Source organism: Ostrea edulis, chromosome 5, assembly GCF_947568905.1.
Source record: "Ostrea edulis chromosome 5, xbOstEdul1.1, whole genome shotgun sequence".
Lineage (NCBI taxonomy): Eukaryota > Metazoa > Mollusca > Bivalvia > Ostreida > Ostreidae > Ostrea > Ostrea edulis.
In genome coordinates, this window is record NC_079168.1 from 68,309,804 (window position 1) to 68,331,689 (window position 21,886).

General features: G+C 36.1%; 1 protein-coding gene across 1 annotated transcript; it reads left to right on the forward strand.

Moving 5' to 3' along the window:
* Positions 1–3,141: 3,141 nt before the first annotated feature.
* Positions 3,142–14,626, forward strand: LOC125651059 (uncharacterized). Its single transcript, XM_056165293.1, has 11 exons — positions 3,142–3,208; positions 3,367–3,408; positions 4,027–4,103; positions 4,415–4,486; positions 4,811–4,943; positions 6,500–6,594; positions 6,679–6,747; positions 7,205–7,349; positions 12,765–13,172; positions 13,258–13,626; positions 14,188–14,626. The coding sequence occupies exons 1-11, from the start codon at positions 3,193–3,195 to the stop codon at positions 14,565–14,567; spliced, it is 1,806 nt and encodes a 601-aa protein (XP_056021268.1). The 5' UTR covers positions 3,142–3,192; the 3' UTR covers positions 14,568–14,626.
* Positions 14,627–21,886: the final 7,260 nt, after the last annotated feature.

The window sequence follows — 21,886 nt, forward strand, 5'->3', positions numbered from 1 at the left end:
TCATTTCTCTAGTACCACTGATAAATTGTCCGTTAAAATATATCATTTAGTCATTTAAAAAGACATCAAATGGTTAAAATCTATCAAAAATATATTGAATGAATGTGGACTCTCATACATGTGGACAACAGAATTTCTATATAATCCAATTTGGGTGAAACAGAAAGTTAAAAGAATATTAATAGACCAATTTATTCAAGAATGGAGGAGTAATATTTATCTTTTTCCCAAATATTTATATTACAGACTATTCAAAGATTCTCTGATATTCGAGAATGATCTCACTATTCTGCCTCGAAAATACGCACTAATTTTATGCAAATTTAGATATAATAATTTGAAACTACCCATTGAGTGTGGAAGATGGAATACTACTCCTAGAAGTCAACGTTTCTGTTATTTATGTAATAAAAACAAAGTAGAATACGAATATCATTACATTTTTGGTGGTAATGTTTATTTGTTGAATCAATGTTTCTCCACTTTATACAGAGTAATATAAAAATATTTATTACTGTACATGTTGTATATGGAGTATTCTGTATTTTGCAACCTCCTCTCTGTAATGTATGACTGTACATTTATGAGATAAAGCATTAATTGATTGATTGATTGAATGAATGAACTATTAAATAAATATAACTGTCCACAGTAAAGAAATATAAAAATAAAATGAACAACGATAAGAACAATCGTCAAGTTCTCGGGAGACCTGTCCCATCCTCAGGACAAACGAAAAAAAAAAGTTTTACATGAGATGGCTAAATATTTAACGAAAAAAAAAAATATATTCAAACATGCTAGCAGTGAACCTAAAGTTACAATCGTATTTATATTAAATATTACATGTTTATTGTTTTTGACTTGCTTTACAATATAATAACCCGAGAACCAATTCAAACTCGCCGATTCATCCAATGAGAAGATCTATAATGCACTATGAAATGAATAACTTTAATTAATCTCAAGGAGGACGACTTAATTAATGATGGTGATCACTGCAACTCGTACCCGGTGATATTACTTTTTCTGCACTGTTATAATTATTTTTTGAATCACTATACAGCATCAAAAAGTCAAAGGAAAGTAAACAATGTGGACCATCTTATGAAACAGAGGATTGGCCGCTTAGAAAGTGTTGACAAATTTATTTTTTGTGTAAACTTCACATAGGAGACATGTCAGGCAGCCCAGTTATCAGTGCCATGGGACATCCAGCGGAGAAAATCTCCGAATCTATTGATTAACATCTCCGTCAGCATGTAATGGCTTTACCGTCTTACCTGAAGGGCACGACTGATCACGCTAATAAAGCCTGCCTGACCATACCCTTCTTGTCACTATGGATATTATTCAAGAAATAAATTCAATTTTTGAAAATACATATGAGGGTATGAGCTGCGAAGCATCAAGCTGACATACCCCCATGAAGCGCATTAGCGCGCACTTCATGAAAAGAATGCCGATGTGAAGTGTTGCTGTTTCTTTCCCAAATGTATTTTCAAAACTGAAGAATTTCCAGCCGTTAAAATAGACATATTCTATTTACAAAGATTCATACGCGCATTGTTCATAACTGCAACGTATTCATTAGGAATGACTATAATACAATTTGTAAAGATATTAAAAGGTAAAAACATTGGGAATGTAAATATTTCACATTACACTAACAATCCATATGAGAGAATCGAGACCCGTGGAGAGGTTTGGAATGATAGGGTGAGTCAATGCCCTACAACTGAATCACTCATTCAGCTTTTTAACCGTATTTCCAAGTTCAATAACTTCATATTCAACGGTGAACACTACCTGTAAATCAGTGGCCAGGGCCGTAAGTAGGGTTCTAAATCAGGGGAGGCAGGGGATTGGGGGCCGCCGATTGACTTTACGACTGAAAATGACACTTTTTAAATCCCAATTTATCATGTTTGTGTTTCATTTGTACTATGTAAAGAATCGTAATATGGTGTCAAAGACAAAGGTGCTTGTCTTCATTTTAAACATATATCCTATAATATAACATTTATATAATTTTATTTTCTTTTTTGCCAAAAAATCAGACGAGGCAGTTGCCTCGTCTGCCTCATCGGCAGTTACGGCCCTGGTGGCAAGACTATGGGAACCAAAATGGCACCATCTTATGCCAACATCTTTACAAGGATCTCATTTGAAATACAACCTGTCGTTAAGTTGAATGCTGTCTGATGTGTTTCATACCAGTTGTTAGGCCGTTCTTTACATACGGATTTTGATTATGGATTACTCCGTTAATCTGATCAAAAGAGAGGACTTACGGCGGATGTGACCGGTCAATCGTTACTTATGTTTACGCATTAGGTTTGTTGCAGTCACACCATAAGAGGGGTTCATGACCTTTCGAATACCGTGGAGATCCGGGTTAGAATAGGTCCTCAGTACCCCTTGCTTGTCGTAAAAGGCGACTAAATGGGGCGGTCCTTCGGATGAAACCGCAAAAACCGAACCCTGTGTCACAGCAGGTGTGTCACAATTAAGAACCCATCCTGCTCAAAGATCGTAAGCGCTGAGCATAGGCCTAAACTTTGCAGCCCTTCACCGGCAATGGTGACATCTCCATAGGAGTGAAAGATTCTCGAGATGGACGTTAAACAATATACAATTAATCAATTACGACCTTTCGGTTACCAAGCGAACGCTTCACTAGTGACCTACGTACTGCGACCAGTGGACGTGTTCTAATTCCCTCCTTGGTTAACATATTGAATAGCAAGTTAAAAACAATGAACATGTAACTCAGGCTTTTAGCTATAGTTTAGTGCTAGCTTTTTTGTACATCTTTAAGTACTAGTATATATTTAGCCATCTTAAGTAGAAGTTTTTCGTCTGTCCAGAGGAAGGGGCAAGTCTTTCGAAAGTGTTGATGGTCATTTTAGTGTTTAGAACTCACACACACACACACACACACACACACACACACACACACACACACACACACACACAGAGAGAGAGAGAGACAGAGAGAGAGGGAGAACACAGTTTCTTCGGTGACTTTTTAAAAGTTTTATCTAGAAAGTGGACAAGACTTGAAAACTCATATATTATCAAAGAATTGTGTGAACGTGCAAAATTTGCGTATACTATTATTGCTGTCCACATTAGCTTAGTGCTTCCGTCTTATCTTTAACATCGATATAGGACAATGATCACACAAGAATGAAGTATATTTCAGGTAGAGTGCAGGTAGTTTTCTTGAAAATTCAATGTGACAATATCTGGAAGGCAAGATTCTATTGGTAAATTCTATGTAATTGGAAAGCTGTCATTTTATATTTACAACAAATAAAAAATAATGATGCACTGGATCATTTATCTCCCTTTATCACGCAGTATTGTCACTACTCTACGTATGGATGCCAGAAACAACATCTGGTAAGACGTTTCCTCTCTATCACTGCTATTACGTCATAAATGATTGTACAAAGTTACCCGGGTAATAAAATTTTCCATTTTCAGAATAAGTATAATGATACATGTACTAATGTTATGTTTTAATGTTGTAAGTCTACTTATCTCCCATCCATGATATTCTCTCGGTATACAGGAAGCTGGAAAACAGACATGTCTGATTTTTCTTCATGTACATCATCCCCACCTGCCTTCATAATGCTCTCTCTAACTTCTGCCTTCATAATGCTCTCTCTAACTTCTGCCTTCATAATGCTCTCTCTAACTTCAGCCTTCATAATGTTCTCTCTAACTTCTGCCTTCATAATGTTCTCTCTAACTTCTGCCTTCATAATGTTCTCTCTAACTTCTGCCTTCATAATGCTCTCTCTAACTTCTGCCTTCATAATGTTCTCTCTAACTTCTGCCTTCATAATGTTCTCTCTAACTTCAGCCTTCATAATGTTCTCTCTAACTTCTGCCTTCATAATGCTCTCTCTAACTTCAGCCTTCATAATGTTCTCTCTAACTTCTGCCTTCATAATGTTCTCTCTAACTTTCCGGACCAGCCACTCTCTCATTTCTGTCAGGTTTATGTTGTAGGTCTGAAATGCTTGCGCTGCTCTGACGTCACAGAACCAAGGCTTTGCGACAGGATAGAGTATTGCTCTGATGGAGAGGTAAAAATTTAAACATTAAAAAAAAATTATACCTCGACTGATCACGTGAGAGATCGCATATAAATTTGATCAATTGAAATCTGTTCTATATTTCTTACTTTTACTGCGTAAAAAACAACAACCGTGCCATTGAAATAAAAAAGGGTTATGATAAAGCACTTCCAAATGTATATTGATTAATAAAGAATATACAATTTCCTGAAATATTACATAGTGATAGCGTCACAGCTGATTATAGAAAGCCTTGTCATATAACAAAATTAAAAGAAACCCTGCCATTCTTCGCAAAATATACATTTCATCTTTTCTAGGTTTGTGCTGTACAGATGTTCAGGGCCGACAATGGTGATACGGGTTACTGGACGGGCTGCCTACCTACGCAGGTCAGAAAAAGTAAAACTCATCAAAATGGCCTATCCAGTATTTTCATCAATCTCTTATACAGAGTTGTCGATCCTTACAAATGTAGCGGTCAGTCGCATTCGATCGCCGATGGCCAGTTAGCTCAGTTGGTAGAGCACCAGACTAGAGATTAAGGGAGCCCGGGATCGACTCCCGGTCTGGTCCATTGCATTTTCTCCCTTCCTGTTACACAGTGCTCACAATTGTTGTGAGCACTGTAAGGATCGACAACTCTGTATGAGAGATTGTATTTTCATCAGAATTAACTATCGTGTGTTAAATACAAAATGATATCTGGTTTTAAGCAATGTACCAAAGTAAACAACAGGACGGTGATAGAAGTGAACTCGAAACGAAGCCAGGTTACAGCTGGGGAGGTAGTGTGCAAGGACTGTTGCTCGTCTGATATCTGTAATGCCTATGGCTGTGGTTCTCCGGGTGAGTAAGAAGTATTCAGGACTGTATGATGATAATGATAGAGAAGATGAGTTTCATTTTATCCTGAAATGTCCATTTTGCATCGATTTGAGAGAGAAATATATTAAGGGTTTCTATTACACAAACCAAGTGCCTTTTTAGTCAAGCTCCTTAGTGCAGACAATACTATAGAACTCATTAACTTGGGAAAATTCTTAGTACAAGCTGTGAAAATACGAAGTAAAGCGTTTTAAGTCAGTATTGTAATTACATTTACAGTGTATAGTATTATCTAATAACGTGTGCATCTCATTAAGGTGATTATATCATATCTATAATTTCTCCTCCTATCTTCTCCTGTCCACTCACCCGTTGTTACCTTATACAATTAGATATATTGTGAATATACATGTACTAAATGTATTCCGATGAGTTGTATAACTCAGGGACAATAAAGAATTGAAATTGAAGTGTTGGCTTGTTCCGTGTTTTACGTCCCGCCAATATTTTTCATGCGTTTTCAGACATGACCATCTGTACGTGAAGCATCACAAATTTAGACCTACATGTATGTTAACGCGCTCAGGTTCGTAGCAGTGGGGGTTCTTTAATTACCGTGTCAACGCCTGCCAGACACGGGACCTCCCCCTTTTAAAGGTCATATCCGAAAGACCCGTGATTCTCACTTCTAAATGACTATTATTACCTAAGTTCATGTCACAAGTTTGATGCAGTCATGACACGAGCGGGGCTCGAATTCACGGCCTCTCGATTACAAAGCGAACGCTCTACCATCCGTCTACAGAAATATAGATCTAGTTGACCATGTCCGTTGACGGCACGGAGGAGCCATACCATATCACTAGTTGACTTTATAAGAAATCTATCACATCAAATACCCTCATATAGATGGCTCAACAATTTAAAAATGACAATGTAAAGGAAATTTTATAGTTGAAAATCGCCGATAAAACAGCATACAATCAATTTTATCAATTTATACGATAACACAATTGCAATATACACTGTATGTAGATAAAGTCTGAGATATTTTTTTTTTTACTAAATGTTCACAGTATTCAGGTAAAAGTGATATTTTCTCATATCCATATCGACTACAGCTTCCGGGCAGCTGCATTATGACGTTCTCGGGTCTCTTACAGGACAGCCAATATTGTCCCATGATAGATTGCCACGTGATGTATGACGTCACATGAGGATAGAACTACCTTAAGTACTTCAAACAAAATTTAGCTAAAGAAAATTTGTATGTAAGGGATACAAGACTCCGATGGTCTATTATGTCAGATACGGGACTGGCACGAGCCATCTTACTTAAAACATTGTTCTATCTAAAACAGTATTTCTCATAATATTGGCCTGCTCTTAATAATACTGGACTATGTTCAGTACAGTATAAAAAAATAAAGTACTGTCAAGACAAAGAACTGACGTCACAACAATATGTTTTAAGAAATAATAAAAACTTTCCCAAGAAGTTGATTTAAATAGACACGATTTAGCATCGAACTTTAGTTTGTGAAATGAATATGAATATTTATCTTTGTTTTATTTAGAATATCCACATGTGCGTGGACCTATTTGTTTTGATTGTCAAAATGTTCTACATCCTGCCGACTGTCATAAAATAGTTCCCTGCAATTCCGGAGAAGTATGTATCGTTGATATAAAATAGAAAATTAGTATAGGTCTCTTGTAAGCACTGCACTGTTAAGACATAATCTTTCTTTTGTAGAAATGCTTTCTTCAAGAGAGAATCCTATTTGGACAGAGATATTATACATCAAAATGCGAGAAATCAACGGTAACTTGCATTCTTCGCTGTTTTTGTAATATTTTTTTCTATTCCTGGAATCATTGAATATTTGTAATCCTAAAATCCAAACAAAACATGTCAGAATGAACATGGTTTATTTTCATATTCTTTATCAAAATCAGAGAAGGAGAAAATGTTCTTTCAATGAGATTAAAGCAGTTATTTGGACAAAGAAATATTTCGTCTATCGAAAATTCGAAATTATATAAGAGTAACCAAACACGAAAGAGAAAGCAAAACTAAAGGTTTGCTCCACTTTCTATCATGGAAGTTTTGAAAAAATATTTTGAAAAAAAAAAACAACCCCATTACAATGTATTTACATATGTTGTAATTTTTGTACTCACCAACACCAGTAGATTTAAAAAAAATTATTATATTGTGACAGTGTTCCAGAACGAGATAGAACTATTTTGATTCGCACGTTATGTTGTCTGATACTTAGATGTGCCCCTCCCATTTGACTGGGCCAGTAGTGGGGAGGAAGCGACAACTCTCGGACCTGTGCGCTCATTGTTGTGATGGGGACCTCTGTAACCTTAACTGTACATCTGTAGTGACATCCAGCTCCCAACCCACAACATCTACTGGTAAGCCCAAATCACGTGTCTAAAATAAAATGTATTGTTCTGCGTCAATTATCGCGTTAGGCTACAGTAGACTTTTTCTCTAGATTCACCATTATTCGTTGATTACCAATTTACGTGGTTGAGGAAGACCACGAAATCGAGTGATCAACAAAGTACAGTCTTTATGTGGGGCAGATTTCCACACATTTACGACCCCCCCCCTCCCGAACGGTAACCTTTTTAAATTATGAGGATGAAGGGGAATAAAAGCTTATATTTGTAATATTCATAAACCGTATAAACTAAAAGCGTTAAGATTGTGTTTTTTTTTATAAACACGTTAAAACAATTACAATGTAACCTATTCATAAATATAATTGATTATGAAAGCATGTACGTGTGTATGAAATATTTCGGAAATCGGTGCCAACAGAAATTATCGGGATTTTAAAGACGTCATGGTAGTTTTTGTGAATACACACTTTACACCATAATTTTTTCTCTCGAAACATTAACAGTTATCCAAAATATTAATTTCTGAAACACCAATCTAATTTGGCGTACATGTACTCTGCAGTTGATATTAAAAGATGCTGGAGTTCGTCGTTAACAGTATCTATGTAGTCTTTGGTGATCAGGTCTTCCAACAATGTATTGGAATTCCCATGGGCACGAATTGTGTTCCTTAATTAGCTGACCTGCTTTATTCAAAAGCTTATATTTGAAAAAAATCTTGTTGTGGCCTGCAAGTCGAGAAATTTGATATATCAACGATGTTTTGTCTATTAACAATATTCACTTTCATTCATACGTCGATTCGATATTAAAGCATTCCAGTAAACTCGAAATAAAGAACACCAAAAAGACTTCCATATCTACTTCATATTTGATATTTTATTAAACATAGGCGTAAACGGCAAACCATTGTTAAAAACTCAACTTTCAGCTTCTCCATCGTCAACTCCCCATATTCATATAGCAATATTCCATTATCACCTGCATATGGTGTTTACATCTCTCAACTGATTCGATACGCAAGAGTTTCTTCTGCGTATGGTCAAATTTTAAACTGAGGCAGGCTTCTAACAAACAAGATTATATTACAGGAGTTTCAACAATCTCGTTTAAAGTCAGCAAAGTCAGCATTTCACAAATTCTATGGTTGTTATAACTATCTAATTCCTGTCATTAAATTGAATGCTTTCTGACGTGTTTATTAAACCATTTGTTAGGCCGTCCTTTACATGCTGATTTTTATTACGGATTACCCCGTTTACCCGATTTAAGGCGGATGTGACTGGTCAACGGGATTGCTTTCTCTTAGACACTTAATCCCACCTCTGGTGTTTTCAGGGATCCATGTTTGCCCTAATCTCAATTTTGTATTCTTTATAGGATTTACATGTATGAGATTGATCACCGTTCGTTAACTTTACTTTTTATCTTTACTCACTCTAAAAATAAGATGACTTACAATATTTCTGTTTTCCGTAAATTTCTCTATAAAATGGCCGTTTAAAACTGAACTTGAGTTTTCTAGTATTCATGTTTGGTAGCCTGAGTCACTGAAATGGTCCATTGCATTAGGGGGTATCAAGAGTGGACCAAAACTGTCATATACAGATCATCATGATCTCCATCCTCTTGAAATGAAGCAGACAAACTGAGTGCAAAGTTACATTGAGATGGAATATTTTACGATAATTGTGACATTTAAGGCCTTTAGAGCATGGGTTCTGATCCTGGGGTGGAGCTGAGTTAATCATATAATGGAAATGCAATGTTGATTTAAAGGTATTCTTTTTTATCCTTGATTACGCATTGTTGTAGAATTTATGTGTATTACTAGAGTGAACAGGAAAGCCTCTATTAAAATTGTGAAATTCATGATCCATGGGGCAGAGGTTGATGCTGTAGGATGGATTAAATTGGTCATGTAGACAAAATAAATTAAATCTTTATTAATCTTCTTTACTCCTGAAAAAGTAGCTGACAACGTGTGTCCATTGTTATGATGAGCATGAATGAAATTGATCGGCCCGAGTCACAGTGTCAGGACCGAGGGCGGGGCTAAATCGGTCATATGATCAATATGCATCAATTCGTTTAAAATATTCTTTACGTTTCAACATTATAATGAGCACAGCCACTTAAATGTAAGGTCCTGGGTCAGTTATTCGGGCCTTAAGATGGATGGCATTGGTTACGTAGTGAAAATACGCTGGGACTCTTTTAAAATCTTTTTTTAAATTCCTGAACATGCAGTATACAAAATGTATGCAAAGAATTGTGAAATGTGCGGCTCCTGTGCCAGGGGATGACGCATAGAGCTGAACCTTGTACTGAAGATACAATATGTATTACTAGTAAAGTTTAAATTATAAAGATATGAACAAGATGCAAAATGTTTCAAAACGTTACAGCTTAACATGTCATTGAAGAGAGAATTGGAGAGACGATCATTCTGTTGGTGAATAAAAGTGGAGTCACCAAGTGCAAAGTGTTTCCTATCATTCGAAAGGTCTTTAAAAAGAGTGTTGTTAAAAGCAATTACCCTGGAGATGGGATGAGTTGGGATCAACAAGTGTAAAGCATGAATTGATATTTGAAAATTGCAAAATTTGACGATCATAAACACAAATTGACCATATTTGCCTGACAAAGAACCCCCTTAATACACCTACTAGCCAGAAGAAACACTTCTAGATTTAGTTTCATATTGTGAGGTACTCGGGTGATTGTTAGACTTGATGGGTCTCTCATTTGATAAAAACGTCAGGAGACAAAACTTCTTATTCTACATGAGCCAAGCATTGAATTCCAAACTGGTCAACCCTGCCGGGGCGGTTTTACAGCGCCATCATCTGAAACTATTTCAAAATGAGGGTACTTTAAAAATGCGACAATTTCTTCTAAAGGTAAAAAAAAAAAAAAAAAAAAAAATCTTGACTTGAATGAGGCATTGTGGTACACATGTATTGAACGCGTCTCAAACCTCTTCGAACAATGAAAGTCAGTGAAATTAGCGTTCAATTAATTATTACTTCATATACGAGATCAATTTAGAAGATCTCAATCACAACATCCTGTTTACTTTCATTACGCATGTAGACAGGGCACGGAGAAAATCTATTTAAGGGAATGTTCAGCAAGTATATGCATGTATACTGTATATACACAGATTGTTCTGTGGCAAGTTGCAGAAAATACGTCATTAGGAAGCACAGGGCATAATAAATAGGCAAAATTGGGGACGTGGGCGTAATCATCGAGATATTTTGAAATATCAGCCAAACTACACTTAAATTAGCAAAGCAACGTTTTTGGTTATTGAATTCAGCAGTATGACTTGCTAATATGTGATTTTTAATCAACTTGAGAATTTCCTTCTTGGGTGATGACATAAAATGAAAGGTTTAGGAATAAGAATACACTTAGAAATAAAATATTATCAGGAGTGAGGGGGAACTCTGAAGTTTGCCTCACCTCGTACAAGTACTCAAGACAGTTGACATAAATATGCTCTGAGGTGGTTGTGAACTTTTACCATTTAATTAATGAAAGAAATATTCTAGAATTAACATGGTATATGTACATGTATAAAGAAATCTTGAAAACATACCACATGTATTTAAATAATATAAGTTGATCTTCAAAAAATAAAAGCAAATGAAATGGGTTCATGTGTTAAAGAGATGTTTTGCATTTATTAAATATAATGATCCCAGAACTGTAAATCGGTATAAGATACGAAAATGATTCAATATGCGCATTCTGTTCAATTTTTCTTTAACTGAGGAGGATTTAATACATATCAAATTGTCAAGTTGTGTGATGTAAGGAAGGTAACTCGTGCAAAACACAACCGAAACCTGTCGCGCATTGTTTTTAATATTCATTTACTCATGAAATAATGTAAGGTGATTTAAAAAAAATAATCCTTGTGTATTCATTTTCTCAGGTATTCCTGTTTACATTTCATTTTGCTGTGAAGTCAGAACAATCTAAATATGAAAAAAAGTGGAGATTTCGCAGTCTGCACTTTTTTTTTTTTTTTTTATCAATTTCCTTTTTAATGTTAGCTTTTAATAGATCTACGGATATTCTACAAATGAAAAAAAAATGAAGATAACGAATAGTGACCAATTTCATAAATCCTATAAAGAATACAAAATTAAGTATAGGACAAACACGGACCACTGGACACACCAGAATCGGGTACCTAGGAGGAGTTTAATGGGTCCTTAATCCTATTTATACAAAATATGAACTCAATTTCAAAACTTACATTGTTTTTTTCTGATCACAGGCAATAGGATCGCTTGGGTTCGAATTTACTATTAAAGAGTAAAGGTATAGAACTCTAAATATACGGTATCCAAGTTATCTGATGTAAAAACAATGAATGAAATGGCATAAAATTCTACTCTGTATTCTGATATATTCATATATAATCAATCTGCATTACTACCAAAGTTCATCCCGAAATTCCGTATACTTCCCAAGATATGCACAAATTAATCCGGAAAAATGTTCCATTATATTTTGGTCGACTTTTAGCTGGACTTTGAGCATTGCAACAAGCTATTACATAGAATGTGCAGCATTGGGTATCATTTCTTACCCCAATTCATATAAACGGAAGTCCGTAATAGCTCCAAGTGATTGAAAATTGTAAAATCGTCTGCCCTTTTACTTACCACAGCCATTTTTACTCGCTGCCACCAATTACCCCAAAAGGATGAAGGATCCATAACGATTTGGAGACTCAAATCCTAATTTTTATCAATATTAATTCATTATACATGTACATGTAGTTCATGAATTATGCTATTTTTATCCAAACCATATTAACACAGGTGTTTGACGATTTATAATAATAATAATGTCAATTTGGGTAGTTTATGTATGCATACATTATGCAAATAAGGCCAACCCCCGGATATGCTCGAGAGTTAAATTGGTCAAGTATGAAAAACCTAAATTTCGTCCTATTTCTTTCATCAGGAATACAATAATTTACATTCTATAAGTTATCATATGACAGCATTATATATAAATAAACCATGATAAGTTTGGAAATAAAGTCTTCATCATTAGTATGTCGTATCCACCTTTTAGATTCTGAAAACTGTTCTAGTTGGTTATCATTTAACGTCCTGCTTGATAATTTTTCACTCATACGGAGACGTCACCACTGCCGGTGAAAGGCTGCAAAATTTAGGCCTATGCTCGGCGCTTATGGCCTTCAAGCAGGGAGGGGTCTTTATCGTGCTACACCTGCTGTGACGCGGGGCATTGATTTTTGCGTTCTCATTCGAAGGATCGACCCATTTAGTCGCCTCTTACGACAAGCAAGGGGGTACTGAGGACCTATTCTAACTCGGATCCCCACGAGGCTCTACAATACCATAAATGTATGCATATCTTTTTCAGTACCCCCCACTGCACCTTCACCATCACCAGCACCGCCATCTTTTGTTGCCTTCCACGTAAAATCAAGTCACAAAGCAACACCGGGACCGATGATATTTGATCATGAAATTACCAACATTGGCAATGCATACAATAACAAAACAGGCGTGTTTACCGCTTCTGTTCCTGGCCTTTACGTTTTCTCTTGGACCATTGAGACGTATGGAGAATTCACAGAGGCAGTTCTAGTAGCTAACAGTGTGCCTCAAGGGTCTGCCAAAGCGCAGGAAGCGGCAGGTTACTATGATACCACTACGTCATTTGCCCTCCTAGAGTTACAAGCTAACGATAAAGTTTATGTTAACATTACCCAGGGAAGACCTCTAGCAGAACACACCATGTTTTCAGGATGGAAAATCAACCAATCTGGTACGTCGGTTACTGAATTAGATGTGTATTTTCAGACATATTTTCGCCAGTAGATTTACTTTGTATTTATTTCTACTTATTTCAGTTCCAACACCAGGGTTTTATGCCTCTCTAACAACACAAAGCGGGCATGATATTCTGTTTGACCATGTGCACCTCAATAAAGGCCTTGGTTACTCCAGGCTTACCGGAAGATTTACCGCGCCTTACCCTGGTTTATACGTGTTCATGACGTCAGTATTAACCTATGGGGACTCCGCACTTACTGCTGAATTTAAATTAAGTCATCAAACCAGACCTAATATCTATTTGGACTCTTCTTCTGGTCTCTATGATGGCAGTGGATATATGACGTTTGCTTGGTTAAAGGAACACGAGTACGTCTACATTCGATCAGAGAAGGTTTATCCATCATCTATGTTTGCTGGCTGGATGGTAATGAATTCTACGAACGGTAGGAAATAATTCATCAGCATTATTCGAAATTTTACAGAATGACATGGGGTCTCTTAAGTAACTCACATGACCTATTGCAGCAGATTTTGTCCGTTCGTCGAACATATTGCACTTCTCAGATTATTACTAGAGCAATCTTTATATCAAAATTTGCTTGTAGCATCTATGGGACAAGGTGATCACAAACTATGAATCTCGTGGTCCCCGTCACACTAGGTACAAAAATAATTTCTGGACATCTAGCAGTGATAAGCAAGAGGAGGCCTCTACGAACACGTGAAAATGTTCTCAAGGCGGTACTAAACATGACATATAGATGTTTTAATAAATCTTTAAAATATTTATTTTTTACCCTGATTATGACAAACGGAAAACATGGAGGGCTCCACCAAAAATATGAAAGCTATGGATTAAGACCCAAGGGTAGGGATATATACCGGTAACTATAATAGTGTTGTAGGCGTTACCTGGAGTTGTTGACGTCTCAATGTGAGCAACAACAAAACATTCTGAACGGAGTATGATAAACAAACAAAATTAATTCTCATTTATTCAACAGCTGTTCTATCCTATCCGGCATTTATGGCTAAACTATACTCCAGCTCAAGGCGATCTCCGATCGTGTTTGATCAAGTTTACCCGAACTATTCTCATGGATACTCTACTAGCACAGGTGTCTTCACAGCTGACAGGAACGGTGTGTACATCTTTCTCGTCAACATTGAGGCCCATAAAATGACAACCGTAACAGCCATTAAAGTGAATGGGCAAGAGAAAACTGAAACGAGGTCGGACGGGCGACACGAATCCTATGACGACACATGCGCCGTGTCAGTTCTACAGTTGAATGAAAATGACAGAGTATCCGTAAAGCTTAAATCTGGAACGGCAGATGAGGGGCAGACGATATTCTTTGGATTTTTGCTACATGAATCATAGTCTTGAGTGTATTTAAGAAGACGATAAATTAAACAACAAATCTTCTTCTTTACTAATAATCTAGTTTATTTGTCATATTGTACTTATAATTAGATTTCAGATGAAGAACATCTACCGAGGTTGTTATGAATGCAAATTCATTTAGATATATTGACAATATCTTCGTGGTCTTTGGTGATCAGGTCTTCCAACAGTCTGTTGGAATTCCCATGGGCACGAATTGTGCTCCTTTGTTACTGACCTGTTTATATATTCATATGAAGCAGAATTTATTCAAAAACTTCTACGCGAGAAGAAAAAATATCTCGCCGTGGCCTTCGATTCGACATTTAGATATATCGATGACGTTTTGTCTATAAACAATAATAGCTTTCATTCACATGTCGATTTGATATATCCCTGTGAGCTCGAAATAAAAGACACCATAGAGTCGTCCACTTCTGCTTCATACTTAGATATTTTATTGAAAGTAGACATTAACGGCAAACTGACAACTCAACTGTATGACAAACGGGATGATTTCAGCTTCTCCATCGTCGACTTCCCATATTTATGTAGCAATATTCCATTATCACCTGCATATGGTGTTTATATATCTCAACTGATTCGATATGCAAGAGCTTGTTCTGCGTGTAGGCAGTTTTTAAATCGAGGTAAGCTACTGACAAACAAGTTGATGGTACAGGGATTTCAACAGTCTCGATTGAAGTCAGCATTTCGCAAATTATATGGTCGTTATAACGATCTAGTTCGTCAATACAACCTATCATTGGGTCAAATGCTGTCTGACGTGTTTCATACCGATTGGTAAGCAGTTCTTGGCACACTGGTTTTGACTGCGGATAGCTCCGTTTGCCTGATCAGGATATAGGGCTCACGGCGGGTGTGGCCGGTCAACAGGGGATGCTTACTCCTCCTGGGCACCTGATCCCACCTCTGGTGTGTCCAGGGGTCCGTGTTTGCCCAACTATCTATTTTGTATTGCTTGTTGGAGCTATGAGATTGATCACTGTTCGTTATCTTCACCTTGCATCGACGACGTGTCAATGAATGACGTCATTGATGACACAATCAATTTCTATTCTTTGCGTATGGGGATACACATCGAATACGTTTGAAATTGTGCAGTAAAATCGAAAAGACCAGAACGAGGCGCCACAAAATGTTTCCTGCAGTGAATGTGTAGTACACATTATCAGTGTTTATGGTATTTTAATAGAAGATTTGGTGACCCATATTTTCACATGAAAGTGAATCATAGAAAGCCTTGATATTACAGTTATTGAAAAAAGAACAACAAAGAAATGCCATTACTCCAAAATACACCGACTATATCTTCAACAGAATATCGGAACATTTATGCAAATCAAACTTCTACAAGAAATATACCGATTTCATCATCAAACACTTATCAGAATAGTGATGCCTATAAAATTCCACAGGAAAAATAGATAGACGGGCTTAATATGTAATACATATTGAGACCCTATTGGTAATTCATGTTCAACCTGATGAGTATTGCCTTATAAATCAGCTGTTAGATGTCTACTTTATATAAATCAGCTGTTAGGTGTCTACTTTATATAAATCAGCTGCTAGATGTCTACTTTATATAAATCAGCTGCTAGATGTCTACTTTATATAAATCAGCTGTTAGATATCTACTTTATATAAATCAGCTGTTAGATGTCTACTTTATATAAATCAGCTGTTAGGTGTCTACTTTATATAAATCAGCTGTTAGGTGTCTACTTTATATAAATCAGCTGTTAGATGTCTACTTTATATAAATCAGCTGCTAGATGTCTACTTTATATAAATCAGCTGCTAGATGTCTACTTTATATAAATCAGCTGTTAGATATCTACTTTATATAAATCAGCTGCTAGATGTCTACTTTATATAAATCAGCTGCTAGATGTCTACTTTATATAAATCAGCTGTTAGATGTCTACTTTATATAAATCAGCTGTTAGATGTCTACTTTATATAAATCAGCTGTTAGATGTCTACTTTATATAAATCAGCTGTTAGATATCTACTTTATATAAATCAGCTGTTAGATGTCTACTTTATATAAATCAGCTGTTAGGTGTCTACTTTATATAAATCAGCTGTTAGGTGTCTACTTTATATAAATCAGCTGTTAGATGTCTACTTTATATAAATCAGCTGCTAGATGTCTACTTTATATAAATCAGCTGCTAGATGTCTACTTTATATAAATCAGCTGCTAGATATCTACTTTATATAAATCAGCTGCTAGATGTCTACTTTATATAAATCAGCTGCTAGATGTCTACTTTATATAAATCAGCTGTTAGATATCTACTTTATATAAATCAGCTGTTAGATGTCTACTTTATATAAATCAGCTGTTAGATGTCTACTTTATATAAATCAGCTGTTAGATGTCTACTTTATATAAATCAGCTGTTAGGTGTCTACTTTATATAAATCAGCTGTTAGATGTCTACTTTATATAAATCAGCTGTTAGATGTCTACTTTATATAAATCAGCTGTTAGATGTCTACTTTATATAAATCAGCTGTTAGATGTCTACTTTATATAAATCAGCTGTTAGATGTCTACTTTATATAAATCAGCTGTTAGGTGTCTACTTTATATAAATCAGCTGTTAGATGTCTACTTTATATAAATCAGCTGTTAGATGTCTACTTTATATAAATCAGCTGTTAGATGTCTACTTTATATAAATCAGCTGTTAGATGTCTACTTTATATAAATCAGCTGTTAGATGTCTACTTTATATAAATCAGCTGTTAGATGTCTACTTTATATAAATCAGCTGTTAGGTGTCTACTTTATATAAATCAGCTGTTAGATGTCTACTTTATATAAATCAGCTGTTAGATATGTCCTTTATATAAATCAGCTGTTAGGTGTCTTCTTTATATAAATCAGCTGTTAGATGTCTACTTTATATAAATCAGCTGTTAGATGTCTACTTTATATAAATCAGCTGTTAGATGTCTACTTTATATAAATCAGCTGCTAGATGTCTACTTTATATAAATCAGCTGCTAGATGTCTACTTTATATAAATCAGCTGTTAGATATCTACTTTATATAAATCAGCTGTTAGATGTCTACTTTATATAAATCAGCTGTTAGATGTCTACTTTATATAAATCAGCTGTTAAATGTCTACTTTATAACTGTTCCGCGATCTTTCTTACTGATTTTGCACTTCTTGTTTTGCTAATGAAAAAATAACTGATAATTTCATTTTATTAGATTAAAATTTATTAAAAAAATATCTTGCAAACAAATTCATTTATAAATGAGGGGAAACATTTTACATTTGAACAAAGAGTAGCAGTGGACAGTCTTGCACTATAGGCAACTTTCTTTAAAAATGTAAATCCTCCTTATTTGAAGTGATATTACATATGAAAGTAGACATTAACGGCAAACTGACAACTCAACTGTATGACAAACGGGATGATTTCATCTTCTCCATCGTCAACTTCCCATATTTATGTAGCAATATTCCATTATCACCTACATATGGTGTTTATACCTCTCAACTGATTCGATACGCAAGAGCTTGTTCTGCGTATAGTCAGTTTTTAAATCGAGGTAAGCTACTGACAAACAAAGTTGATGGTACAGGGATTTCAACAGTCTCGATTGAAGTCAGTATTTCGCAAATTCTATGGTCGTTATAACCATCTAGTTCGTCAATGCAGCCTCGCATTGGGTCAAATACTGTCTGACATGTTTCATACCGAGTGTTAAGCCGTTCTTGGCATACTGATTTTGACTACCGATAACCCCGTTTACCTGATTAGGATATAGGGCTCACGTCGGGTGTGACCGGTCGACTGGGTATGCTTACTGCTCCTAGGCACCTGATCCTACCTCTGGTGTGTCCAGAGGCCCGTGTTTGCCTAACTATCTATTTTGTATTGTTCGTAGGAGTTATGAAATTGATCACTGTTCGTTATCTTCACCTTTCATATGTAATAATGTGTACAATAATTTTAGGATACATATTTTGTGTAAGTTGATATGCAACATGTAGGTGTCACCATTATTCCAAGGATAGATGGGTGCAAATACGAAACTAAGACATGTGGTCAGTTGCTGAAGAAATTCTGGTGAAAACATGCATGGTCCAGCAAAAGGTATGTAGCTGAGAGGGAAGGTGGATGACCTCATATGAAAGGCAGATTTTTAAGACGGACAGACAACCCCGGTTATTGATTGTGCACAGTGTCTAAATCCCCTCGTACGGTACTGTGATGGTGTGGGGGTGGTGTGGATTGGCCCAAATGAGAGAAAATCAAAGCGAGATAGTGGCACCTGCTCAGAGAATGTTTTGTGCACCAGCAGCATTATTTATAGATTACATGGAATTTATAGTCATAATTTATTAAATACACCAATATGACATACAAGCATTGACATAAAAGGAAAATATGATTTTTCATTAGTCTGTCATAATCTGACTTTAATGTATACCCCCAACCGACATGTTTCAGAGCCCCCCCCCCCCCAAAAAAAACCCAAACCAAACCCAAAAAAATCCTGTCCCCTGCCACCAAAACCCAATCGTCTGTATTCCGAGAGCGATACACATCTAGACATGGCCATACACAGACAAGTCGAACCTCTTCCAGCTAGAGAGCGGTTCTTCCACAAATCAGAATTTAGTATTAACAGCCTAATCTAATGTTCGCTCGGCAATATGCGATATCCTCATTGACGACATATAAGATTAAGCATAGACCCTGCCAATTCTCCTTTTTGTCAGCAAAACATGTATGATTCCGAATAAGAAGGTGTTATAACAATTCTTCCTTTATGCAATAATCGAGTACTGACATGGTATAGTCGCCTCGGCCAATCAAAAGCGACACGCGTTACAAATTGACCTGGTGCGTAGTTGTATAGGGAAACAGTGTGCTGTATATTTCTGACCGGTTGTAGAATAGAAATAAACTCCTTGTCTTTGTTGATAGAGTAAGATGGTCTCCAATGTTGTTTGAAGTGTAAAAGCGTTGACCAACGCCGCGGTCTTTATGTTTCAAAATAGCATTTCTTGACCTCCGAGTTTATCCTGCACGATACACGAAAACCAGGCTTTTATTTTCTAATTACGGGATCAGTAATCACTTGCAGTTTTACTTGTGAAGGAAATTTCTTGATTTCTGACATCGATGGTTTCTTGACATACACTTAACTGATAAACAATTGCCAATGAATTCAGACTCTCTATAATGGAGGAATATGAATGGATCATTGACGATACAAGAAAACATTGACGCAAGTGCCAAATTGGTCGCAAAAGGCCGATCCATACACTTTTATAAGAGTAAAAACTTGTTTACAAATTCTAAAAATCTCGAAAAAAAGTTGTTAATAATATAAACATCTTACATTCATTATCATTTGATTGTAAATTAACCCAGTACTCATTTCTGCCTTTGATTCAAACGCTAATCAAGATAAAGCACACAAAACAAAGGAGACATCTTTGAATCTACGTACTGGTATAACTAAATTGACCTAGTTCCCTGTCTGTTGTGCCATGTGCGTTTATCAGGCGCAGTGTTGTGGATTGTGTACAAAAATATATTAACATTTTAATACACGATGAATATCTATTCAATATTACTGAGCTTTACCGATAATTCAATTTGAACGTTAGTAAGATGAAACAGAAATTGCTTTTACATCAAAAATAACTTGTTGGCCAATCCCGCAGAAAACATTTCCATCCCACGAAAACTCAGCGTCAATCTTTAGATGTATATCAAATAACGGCTAGCCCCTTGGCGGCCCGTAAAAGAATGACCGTTGGTTGTGAAGTGTAGCGGACGATATGGATAGTTTTCTTCATTGATAACATTTCTAATTGAATTAAGTTTTTCAGCTTCAAAATGGTTTTACTTAAGCAACATTAACAAGGTGATTGTTCTACTAACAGTTTTAAATGTGCAATCCATCACAAATTTAAAGTGTCCCGGAAGTCCTGGGTACAAAAATGGTAAATTGGTTCAGAAATACCTTTGAAAAAATAAGAATATAAAATCATGATCGTGCGTGCATTCAATAGTGAGATATTTCCCCTCAAAGTAAACTATTTTCGCACATGCCCGAAATCATTTAACTTTCGGTTTTACTATATGTAGCCAAAATGACGTATGACGTCACAACACATCAGTTTCGAACAGGCAATTATGTCGAATGCGAGCGACACCTCCGCTTCTCTGGACGATATCGACCTCCACATGTCGTTTGAAGTGATTATCCAACCGAGGACGAACAGGACATCGTCCTTTACCAATTTGAGCTTGCTGCTACGGATTCTTCTAACGATTCAGATGAGTCAAATGGACAGGACTCTGAATCTGAACAATATCGCCCCGGAAACACACCAGAGGTGGGATCAGGTGCCTAGGAGGAGTAAGCATCCCCTGTTGACCGGTCACACCTACCGTGAGCCCTATATCCTGATCAGGTAAACGGAGTTATCCGCAGTCAAAATCAGTGTGCCAAGAACAGCTTAACAATCGGTATGAAACACGTCAGACAGCATTTGACCCAATGCGAGGTTGTATTGAATGCTAGGAACTAGCGAAATAGTTGAGAAAATCAACACATGAAATAATCCACCCACTACATGTAGCTGCGTGACGTTGAAAAAACAGGAATCATTTGAAAACACAGACAATTCAGTTTATTACACCTATACCTTTATCATTATATAAAAGTAAATCAATATATTTTGCTGATTCCATACCCAGCAACTGTTTAATTGCATCACGAGTTAATTGTTCCCCATATACTTAGAACGTCATTAAGTACAGCAATCCTGGCGAGTAGGTCCCGGTTTTGAAACGTTGTATAAGTTTTTTTTCTGGTTTGAATGTTTGTATCTGTATAATAAAACGGTTAAAGTATATCATTGAAAGGGTCAGCAAAACTCCATTTCATCGATAGCAAGGCTTGCTTTAGGGAAATGAAATCTTGTTGACTATCGATGACATACTTTAACTGTAATATTCATCATGTTGAGGGTTTTAAACTTGTATTCTTCAACACCAGACAACAACCTGGAAATTATGGATTCTCTGTAAACCACAGCGGGGTAGTAGATGATAATCATTCCGAATCATGATTTCAGTTTCTTAAACTTGAATTTGATAACAAAGGAATTGACGATATCGACATAAACAACATTCTTCGTCATAAAATGTTCATTCTTTTATTCCAGCATATTTCAAATTCAAGTCTCCCTCTTTATGTCCTACAGATATACTTCTACTATTTGCATATAAACAAACAG

Excerpts from the sequence above, each read along its gene's own strand:
- LOC125651059 (XM_056165293.1), top strand. Across the intron at positions 4,104-4,414 it reads AGTATTGCTCTGATGGAGAG|GTTTGTGCTGTACAGATGTT; the intron begins GTAAAAATTTAA and ends CATCTTTTCTAG. Across the intron at positions 13,173-13,257 it reads ATGGAAAATCAACCAATCTG|TTCCAACACCAGGGTTTTAT; the intron begins GTACGTCGGTTA and ends TACTTATTTCAG.